Below are 9326 nucleotides of genomic sequence, written 5' to 3'. Positions count from 1 at the left end.
TATATTATAAGTTGTCGTTAACCCAACGAGATACTAAGTAGACCATTTTGATCGTACGATTCGCGCGCACAACATGGGAAAATAATACTGCCCAGGTTCCTCCATTCTAGTACCTAATATATTACTATATCGATCGATCGACCTCGAAAAGAGAGAGATATATATATATTACAAGTTGTCGTCGACCTAGCGAGATACTAAGTAGACCATTTTGATCGCACGATTCGCGCGTACAACATAGGAAAACAATGGTGCCCAGGTTCCTCCATTATACTATAAGAAATAATACTTTATCGATCGATTTACGACAAAGGGGGTTTTCTCTATACTTGAAAGGAACCATTGTTCACTTATAGTATTTTTATCTCGCTCATTGTCTTATAGTATCGCTATTGTCTCTTCGTATTGACCTGTAGCAGCTATATATCCCTCTACTTCTGTAGAGATGCTCGCTATAACCTCACTTCACTACACCACATACCTCACTACACCACACACCACATACCACACACCACACACTACACACTACACACTACCCACCACCTACTACCCACCACATACCACCTACCACCTACCACCCACTACCTACCACCTACCACCCACTACCTACTACCTACTACACACTACCCACCACCCACCACACACTACACACTACCCACCACACACTACACACTATAGCCGTTGCCCTTGTACAGACAGCGCGTACAGCAATAGCGTTGGTCCAGTATGATAACGACTGCTCAGTATGGCTGGTAGCCGTTAGGCTATTAAGGGAATTCCTGGACGTCCTACTAACAGAAGAAACCCCTGTCCTTCTCGTTACCTAGAGTGTGCTCTGTTTTAAAAACGCCAACGATCGCCAACGATATAGCGTTGCACCTAGGGCATCGGTGTGGTCAGTAATAAAGCCGGCCTTACAACATCAAAGAGCCGATATCCTACGGGTATTTCTTTGCGCCAGCCAATACCAATCATATAGTATAGCCAATGCCTCTAACCAATAGCATTGTGTACTAGTAATGAAACTCCAAGGACACTGGTATATCTATTCCATAGGTAGAGTGGCTGAACAAGATATAACGAGAGGAACGACAAGGATTATCGCACTTCAGGGTATAGCGGTGGTTCAATTTCTTCTTAGGAGCTACACTTCAAGGCAGAGGGCAACAGTATATGTAAGGGATGGGCCGATTGGACGGTGCGTCGTCGAGTCGCTGGAGGCAATAATTGAGATTTTCGAGGCCGCGGTAGTTAATAGACTTGTAGGTAATGAGATCGTTGAGCATATAGGGCAAGGAAGGAGAGCAGTAGCTATATCTCTATAGAGAGATATAAGTAGGAGCAGCGGCGACAGTAGCGGCGATAGTAGTATAGGAATATCGATCGAGCTGTATTATACATTATTATCTCTTCTTCCGCTTCGAATTATTATCTCTTCTTCTGCTTCTACATTACTACCGACGCCCCTCTGGAAGTAGATCTTGATTGTATAGTGTATACGGATACCTATACGACGACGGCTGCGTCCTAGAGTCGTGGACGAAACGCTCTGGTATCTGCGCCGGCCGGTCGAGTCTCGAGAGCGCACCTTGAACGAAGTTTTCCAGTTCCTTCTCTCTTCCTACGGCTAGCAGCGACATACCAATACTAATACGATATGCTTCGGGCCCAACCCAATCCAACACCTCCATCTTCCGGTCGAACGTAAGCATAGGTAAGAAGGTCGCGTCTAATACTCTATCCGATAGGAGCTCCATATCGCTCTTCTGCCGCGGCGGCGGTAGCGTAGCACGAATCTCCTGGGTTTTCAGATACTCGGCAAGTGTCCTGTTGAACGGCTCAAGTGCTTTTTGGGCTGCTGTAGACTGTAGTTTCTCAGCAGCAGCAACGCGGTGTACTCGTTTCTTCGCAGCGTCCGCTTCTGCTCTCTTCTTAGCCCGTATATGTGCCTTCTCAGCTCGCCGTGCGACGATCGCACTACGCTCAATATCTGACAGCTCGTCTAGGTCAACGTCGTCGTCGTTGTCCGAATCCGTACTCGAATCGTCGATAACCATAGTATCTGCGTCCTCCTGCGGAGCGACGAGATCTGCGGCAGTAGTAGCTTCGTCACCAGTTGCTATCTCATCACCGACGAGCTCTTCTATATAGTGCTTCTATTGCGGCTCAGTACCGTCCATAAACCGATAGCACTCGGGGTACGCTGCCTCGTGCGCTTCCCTAGCGGCAGCGACAGCGGTTGGTGCTCTATCTGGAGGGCTATTGTAACCAGAAGCATGTAATAGGTGTCGTAGCCAAATACCCCAAGTCGGCTTGATATCGTTCTGCCATTTGGCCTTCAAAGATTCGCTAGTAAAGTGAATTTTGAACTCTTCGCGCATTACTAACGCGATCGCCAGTAGATCACTGCTACGGAAGTTCTTTCCATATGTCTGTTTGGCCTTGGAATCGATCAAACGCCTTAAGAAGAAGTCGATATGAGTGTCCTCGTACCGCGATAATTCGGGGTATTTTGGTGTGTCCTTTGCCTTCTTCGCGTCGCGTATCGCTTTACGCTTTGCAGCGGCCTTCGTTTGAGTCGCGGTTCTCGTTTTTTTGACGCCTCGGGGCTTCTTGGTAGCGCTTGGCGGCATAGGCGGCATTGTGATATAATAGCAACAGCTGGAAAGAGGTAGATAAAATAAAATAGATATAATAGTAGAACTCGGCCGATACGACGCGTCTGGATAGAGATGAATAGAACGACACGTAGGAGGTACGACACGTCTCGGATGATAGTGTGTTAAATTAGCCAAGGCGGCAATACAGTGGGTTCTACGGCGACGACGGCGCGGAGACAAGGGTATCCCTATAGAACTATTGACAGGTGTCTACTCAGCTATCGTTACTATCGACAGATGGACGCTGACGATAATTTCCGACAACTATCGACAATTTAACTATCGACATATCGACAGAGTAGACGAGGCCTCAATCTACCAGTAGAGACATCGCATCAACACTCGACATGGCGCAAGAACAGGATGCATCAGCCCGACTGGAGCAGCTCAAGGCAGCGGCGACCAAGGCCTACTCGCTCAAGGACTACAACGCTGCCGCCGAGCGATACGCAGAGGCTTGCGGCGTGCAGGATGAGGTCAACGGCGAAATGTCCATTGAAAACGCCGATCTGCTCTACCAGTACGGTCGCTGTCTATACCACCTGGCCGTCGCCAACTCCGACGTGCTAGGCGGGAAAGTCGCCAGCAGTGAGGAGCCAAAGAGGAAGAAGCGCAAAGTGTCCAGCAAGGAGGCAGAAGCCAGCGGCGAAGGAAGCAGCGCCAGTCTGATCGGGGACGCCATCAAGAGTGGCGAGCAGAAGCTGGCCGAGGACGCGGTCGAGTCTGTGGTTGAGAGCAAAGACGGAGTCATCCCGGAAAGCAGCACACAGGGCATCAAAGAGGCAACGAAACCGGGCAACAGCAGTAATCCATTCTTCCAGATCTCTGGCGACGATAACTTTACAGACAGTGAAGACGACGGGGAAGATGCTGAAGGCGGAGAAGGCGACGAGGAAGAAGAAGATGACTTTGCCATCGCCTACGAAGTTCTGGACATGGCGCGCATTCTGCTCACACGGAAACTGGAGTCGCTATCAGACAGCAAGAGTAAATCGACCGAAGAGAATCCAGAAGCTCGTCAAATTAAGGAGCGGCTTGCAGACGCTCATGACTTACAGGGTGAGATCGCGTTGGAGAACGAACGCTTCGCTGATGCCATCAACGACACGCGCGATTCGCTGGCATTGAAGATGCAGCTCTACCCGGTGGATAACTCTCTGATTGCCGAAGCCCACTTCAAGCTCTCTCTAGCACTGGAATTTGCCTCGGTGACATCCACACAAGAAGACGCCAATGGCGAGAACAAGGTCGCACAAATTGACGAGGAAATGCGAGCGCAAGCAGCGAATGAAATGGAACTCGCCATTGCTTCTTGCCGTGCACGGATCGCCAAGGAAGAAGCAAGTCTGGTCTCTCTCGATGAGGTCAAAGCAACAGAGTTGAGGAGGAGCCTCGCGGATGTGAAGGAAATGGTAGGAGAGATGGAGACCCGCCTTGAAGATCTTCGCAAACCTGCTACTTCACTCTCAGCCATGCAGAATCTTGGTCCTGCTGGCGCGCCGGGTGCCGAAGAAGCGGCTATGAGAGGTATACTAGGTTCATTGCTGGGTGAGAGCAAGAGCGAACAGGAGAAGCGCATACAAGAGGCCACGGCAAAGGCCAACGATCTGTCTGGCATGGTCAAGAAGAAGAAGCCGAAGACGTCACCTGGGCCCGCATCCGCACCACAGCAGGAACAGAGCGTCGTCGTTGAGGGTAATGGAAAGAGAAAGGCCGAGGAAGAAGGCACGAGCACTTCTAACGGCACGGGAAAGAAGGTCAAATTCGCCGAAGACACGAATGGTGATGAGGCTTGAGCAAATCTACAGCTTGTACTAAAATTATCATTTTAGCGATTTGTGTACTTATGAATACCCTTGGATCGATTATATCAATCAGCGATTGCCACTACCAAATTTCATGCATGGTCTCAAGTACAGCACACGCCTCAATCTCAACAGCAGCCAGCTACACTCACTGCGTCTACTAATAACAAGCACAAAGACTCTTCAAGACTCCACCTCACCATCATCCCCATTCAAAATCCCACTAATCACCTCCCCCAAAAACCCCTCATTATTCACCTTTCCATCCCCACCACCTTCGGGTCTCTGTTCTGCCGTATCCTCCGCCTCATCCTCATTCGATTCTTTTCCCCCAAACTCCTCCTTTTCTTCTCCCATCATTACCCCTTTTTGGTTTTCTCGCTCTTGATCATCAACAACCAATTCACGTTTATCCTCTTCCGAATGAGAATTCTCATCATCATCATCATATTTCTCTTTTTGCAAAAAAGTTGAAGTTGATGATAATGAAGAAGATAGCGATGTAATCTGCTGCTGTAAACTATCCAAACAAGTCGCGATGCCTAAAAGACTTTCTGCGAAACCGGAGAGTCGATTTTCGAGGAGGTGGAATTTGTGGTCGATTGAGGAGTCTGTTGTTGTTGTTGTTGGGATGGGAGGTTCATCATCCGTAGAAGGTGGTTGAGATTGTTGTTCTTCTTCATCGTAGTCTGTTGGGATGGTATCCGATAATGATGATGATGGGAGATCTGAGGGGTGGTAGGGGGACGAGGATGGGGATTCGTCGGAGGACATGATTACCTATGGTGGTGGTGATGGTGATGATGAGAGAGGAGGTGAGAGAGAGAAAGAGAGGGTAAAAGAGAGATAGAGAGACTCAAAATATCAAAAACATTCTTCACTATCTAAATACAAATCCAAGATAACTCAGCGCCTCATCAATGACAGACAGAGAGAAGAAAAACGATGGTATAGATACACCCTGCTACCTTTCCCAGAACCTACAGTATACTATACCATACTACTAGCTAAAAAGCTATCTTGGGTGGTGTGCTTTCCTGGTGTTGGGTATTCTGTGGAAAGACTCGAAATTTGGATCATAAGCAAGCCTTGGCAACGCTCACTTCACTTCACTTGCTCATGTGGCGATGTTCGCTGCAATTCGACGAATGTCGACGACAGATGAATTGTGTTTTGTTACATATGCACATGCTATGCTCGCTATAACGCTCAGAACCCACTGACACTCCCAGTCTGGCCGCCGCCACACCAGCAAGTGCCTTCCGCCTCTCTTTCCACATGGATCACTACATCCATCCGCTTTTCTCTCATGAATTCGTCGACCCGATGCCTGACGTCTTCCAAATCCGCCGCAGGATTCGCAATAATATGTATCACGCCTTGCACCTTCTTCTTGCCCGATCCAGCGCCATGATCATGCCCATGATGGTGGCCATGCGAATCTGCCACATCATCGCTATCGTCTATCCAAAATCTGGGAACGGCATATCCAACCACGCCGCGAAGTTCTCCCAGTTCTTGAAGTGTGTTTTTGATTTCATACTCCAGCGTGCCTGGGATGACCAGTAATAACTTCTGCCCTGAACTGATCACAAGCGGTACAGCTGCGGCGAAGATGAGAAGGGCGATGACTATCGTCGCCAAAGGATCCCATAAGTACCACGGTTTCCACAGAGTCATTGCAGTACTCAGTATAACCGCGAGAGAGCCACCGGCATCCGCAGCAACATGCAAGAAGATACCATGCATGTTATCGTTGTGCTCATCGTCCCCGTGACTGTGCGCATGAGCGGCCTGAGTCTTTTCGTGTTTGTGGTTACAATAGCCAGAAATATCGCCATTCGTGCCGGACGATTCGTTTATTTTGTGGCCATGCACGGAGTTGTGGTGCTCGTGCCCATGTGAATGGGAATGACCGTGCGATGAATGGTCATGGGCATGGCTGTGATCGTGATCATGCGAGTTTCCATGGGAATGGCCGTGCAATGAATGGTCATGTGCATGGCCGTGGTCGTGGTCGTGAGCATGCGAGTGGCTGTGGGAATGATCGTGAGAGTGCCCATGTGAGTGACCGCCGTGGTCATGTCCATGATGTGCATGGCCGAACGCGAAGAGGCCTACCATATTGACCAGGAAACCAAGCGTACTTACAACCAAGAGTTCCTGCACATGCCGCAATTCCTTTTGCTCAACAATGCCTTCCATGGCCTCCCATATAAACTCCACGCTGACCAGCATCAGAAAGATGCCATTTCCGAAACCCGCAAGAGTATTCAGCTTCCCCCATCCGTACGGTCTGTCTGGACTAGTGGGCCACTTTGAAGCTACCGCAGCGCCCAGGCCTACCACGAGTCCCAGACAGTCGAAGAACATGTGAACTGTATCACTGAGCAAGCCAAGGGAGCCGCTCAGGTACCCATAGATACCTTGTACAATCATAAAGGCGAAGTTCAAGCTATGCCGAGTCAGCAGACGAGGTCAGGTAGACATGGACTGGTCTGCACTTACCATGTAAAGTACGCGATTCGCCGCGAGTCTCTCTCACTCAGGATGCCGTACATGAGCGATCCAGGCTCAGAGTTATCAATCAGATATTTTGTTATGCCAGAATGACTGCCTTCATTCTGGGTATGCTTGTGCGCGTTATGCGCATGGTCGTGAATATGGTCGTTATGGCGCTCGTGCACCGTAGCCAGCGAAGTATCGTACAGGACCCCAAAGTATGAGAGCGCGGCAAGACCGCCGTTGAGAATTGTCCCTGGCCAGAGGGAGGGCGAGAAGAGAAACGCAAGAACAGCAAACGTGAAACAGCTGATGCCCAGGCCTATCTTGTACTGGCTCCGGAGCGCTGATGGCTGGGCAAAGAGAACTGCAGCGGCCGAAAATGCAATTGACAGAACAGTGAACATGATGGACGACGGTGCCGTAGACGGTGCAGTGGCGAGAAAGGCAGAAATCAGGACCGTACATATCGACATGACCACGCCAGCTGCGAGGGTCAGGTTGACCTCACTCACTGACGATACAATCGAGGGTGCGGTGGCTCGAGCCCATGGTGGGCGACCTGTGAGTGGCGTTGTTGGTGTCACAGTATTTGAGTGCTGCGCAGAAGATGGAGACATGCGCGTGCATGGCAGTGGTGGCGAGATGAAGATGACTGAACATGCGAGAGCCAGATACCCGACCAGCATATCTGTGAAAGCGGCCTTGAATGTGATTCCAGCAAAGTCCAAAAGGGCTGCCAGCAGCAGCACAGCTACCGACGCGACTCGAGATTTCAGCATGTGCTGCCATTCATGCCACGAAGGTCTCTGGGGTGAGTCGGCGCTGTTCAGACCCGATGCCATGGCGACAAGTAGCACCACGCCCGTCCGCATGCCACCGATCTGCGTCGAAGCATAGAAGGGTAAGCCAATCCCGAGTGCTCGACTGAGCATCTGCTGCATCGATGCAAGTGTGAACAGAGTATTGGTAGAAGAGGTCTCGGGCTTGTCTTTCCGCCTGTCCAGCATTCTCTCTGAAGATCTGATCTTGGCTACGAACCCTGTCAGGAGCAGCGTCCCACTGGTGAGAACACACGCCTCCACGAAGCCACATCCTTTCCGCACCAGCATTGTCTGTCCAGCAGTCGAGCTCTCCTCCAACACCGATTTCTGCAGTCTCTGGTAGGCAGACAGAGGCGGCATGCCATCCTCGACGGAGGCGCCAGGGTGGTAGGCGGCGGAAGCGAGCAAGTAGGGCAAGGGAAGGAGCAGACTCGTCAGCGCCTCGGGCAGCGAGAACCACGACGATGAAGCCTTTTGAAGTTGTGGGTGATATGAACCTGCAGGTCGTCCCAGATCTGATTCGCCGCGTGGCCGCGTCGGTCGTTTCATGGGTGGTAGCGAGTGACTGTGCGCGTGCGAAGGCTCGTGGGGGTGGGAGTGGTGGTGGTGGTGGTGGGCGCCGCCGTCGTCGTGGCGGTGGTGGTGGATGTCGTCGTGACTGTGGGAGTGGTGGTGTTGATGTGGTATCTGGCCGTTTTGTTGGTGTGAGAGGACGTTGCTAATGGACGGCGACAGGCTTCGGTGCAGCTCGTCGACGGGGCTCGCAGCCGGTGTGGTTTCGTTGCTTAGCTCGGCATGGGTGAACAGACTACCACTCTGCGTGCTGGTCGTCTTCCTGCTCGTGTAGAGACCGGCTCGGGATCCATTTCCATTTCCATTTCCAAACCCGTTGGCGCGTCCATTGGGGCTGGCGGCAGGCTTGAGCGACGACGGCGACAAGTGCAGCGACGACTGGCGACTGTGTTGGGGACTGCCCCGTGGCGTGTTGTAGAAGTCGCGCTCGTGCTGGTGCTGGGTGGTGCCTTCCGGCTGTCGTGGAAGGGCCCAGGTATTATTGGCCATGGGTCAAGTACGGCCCTGGCTGAGTTACAGTGAGGTCAGGTCAGGTCGGGTCAGGTCAAGTCAGGTACAGTGCAGGAGGCGGCGGGGACAATTGAAGGGTCGATGCCGTGTCGTCGTCGTCGTCGTCGTCTATCGTCGCATTGGCGCTGCTGTGTCAGTGACGGGAAGAGGCCTCGCGGTCTTTCTGTCGCGGTAAGGTACATGTACTGTAGATACCTGACTGTATGAAACGTCGTCTGCTTGCTCTGCCGCGCGTGCATGGAGCTCTGTGTGTTCATGACTCTCGGCCCCCTTATTGCTTTGGTAATAACCAGCCGCCGCCATACCATGTGCAAGTGGCGGATCGATCCCTGCATGCGCTAAAACTAGCTCAGGTTGGATATCTCCCAAGGTACAGGTGGGTAGGAGGAGGTAGTTCGACGAAACACAACATTCCAGGCTTCAGAAGTCCATACGAGAACCCATACGACGAC

At 51.4% G+C, this 9326-nt stretch overlaps 4 protein-coding genes across 4 annotated transcripts; 1 reads left to right on the top strand and 3 right to left on the bottom strand.

The window, feature by feature from the left end:
• Positions 1-1388: 1388 nt before the first annotated feature.
• Positions 1389-2709, bottom strand: SEPMUDRAFT_125905 (uncharacterized protein). Its single transcript, XM_016902019.1, has 2 exons — positions 2174-2709; positions 1389-2143 (listed from the first exon to the last, which is right to left on the bottom strand). The coding sequence occupies exons 1-2, from the start codon at positions 2640-2642 to the stop codon at positions 1455-1457; spliced, it is 1158 nt and encodes a 385-aa protein (XP_016760943.1). The 5' UTR covers positions 2643-2709; the 3' UTR covers positions 1389-1454.
• A 190-nt stretch (positions 2710-2899) lies between these two features.
• On the top strand, positions 2900-4546 carry SEPMUDRAFT_149373 (uncharacterized protein). Its single transcript, XM_016905515.1, has one exon. It carries the CDS (start codon positions 3008-3010, stop codon positions 4454-4456), a length of 1449 nt encoding a protein of 482 aa, XP_016760942.1. The 5' UTR covers positions 2900-3007; the 3' UTR covers positions 4457-4546.
• A 102-nt stretch (positions 4547-4648) lies between these two features.
• On the bottom strand, positions 4649-5239 carry SEPMUDRAFT_117376 (uncharacterized protein; the record flags this gene model as incomplete). Its single annotated transcript, XM_016901330.1, has 1 exon — positions 4649-5239. The coding sequence occupies one exon, from the start codon at positions 5237-5239 to the stop codon at positions 4649-4651; it is 591 nt and encodes a 196-aa protein (XP_016760941.1).
• A 394-nt stretch (positions 5240-5633) lies between these two features.
• On the bottom strand, positions 5634-9106 carry SEPMUDRAFT_156432 (cation efflux protein). Its single transcript, XM_016907672.1, has 2 exons — positions 6974-9106; positions 5634-6920 (listed from the first exon to the last, which is right to left on the bottom strand). Exons 1-2 carry the CDS (start codon positions 8851-8853, stop codon positions 5675-5677), a joined length of 3126 nt encoding a protein of 1041 aa, XP_016760940.1. The 5' UTR covers positions 8854-9106; the 3' UTR covers positions 5634-5674.
• Positions 9107-9326: the final 220 nt, after the last annotated feature.

The sequence above is a fragment of the Sphaerulina musiva genome, assembly GCF_000320565.1.
Source record: "Sphaerulina musiva SO2202 unplaced genomic scaffold SEPMUscaffold_5, whole genome shotgun sequence".
Lineage (NCBI taxonomy): Eukaryota > Fungi > Ascomycota > Dothideomycetes > Mycosphaerellales > Mycosphaerellaceae > Sphaerulina > Sphaerulina musiva.
Note: the sequence above shows the minus strand (reverse complement) of the source record. Positions and strands in the feature narration are given on the sequence as shown.

Excerpts from the sequence above, each read along its gene's own strand:
- SEPMUDRAFT_125905 (XM_016902019.1), bottom strand. The coding sequence starts at position 2,642 with ATGCCGCCTATGCCGCCAAGCGCTACCAAGAAGCCCCGAGGCGTCAAA. Across the intron at positions 2,144-2,173 it reads GTGCTATCGGTTTATGGACG|AAGAGCTCGTCGGTGATGAG; the intron begins GTACTGAGCCGC and ends AGCACTATATAG.
- SEPMUDRAFT_149373 (XM_016905515.1), top strand. The coding sequence starts at position 3,008 with ATGGCGCAAGAACAGGATGCATCAGCCCGACTGGAGCAGCTCAAGGCA.
- SEPMUDRAFT_156432 (XM_016907672.1), bottom strand. The coding sequence starts at position 8,853 with ATGGCCAATAATACCTGGGCCCTTCCACGACAGCCGGAAGGCACCACC. Across the intron at positions 6,921-6,973 it reads CGAATCGCGTACTTTACATG|CTTGAACTTCGCCTTTATGA; the intron begins GTAAGTGCAGAC and ends GACTCGGCATAG.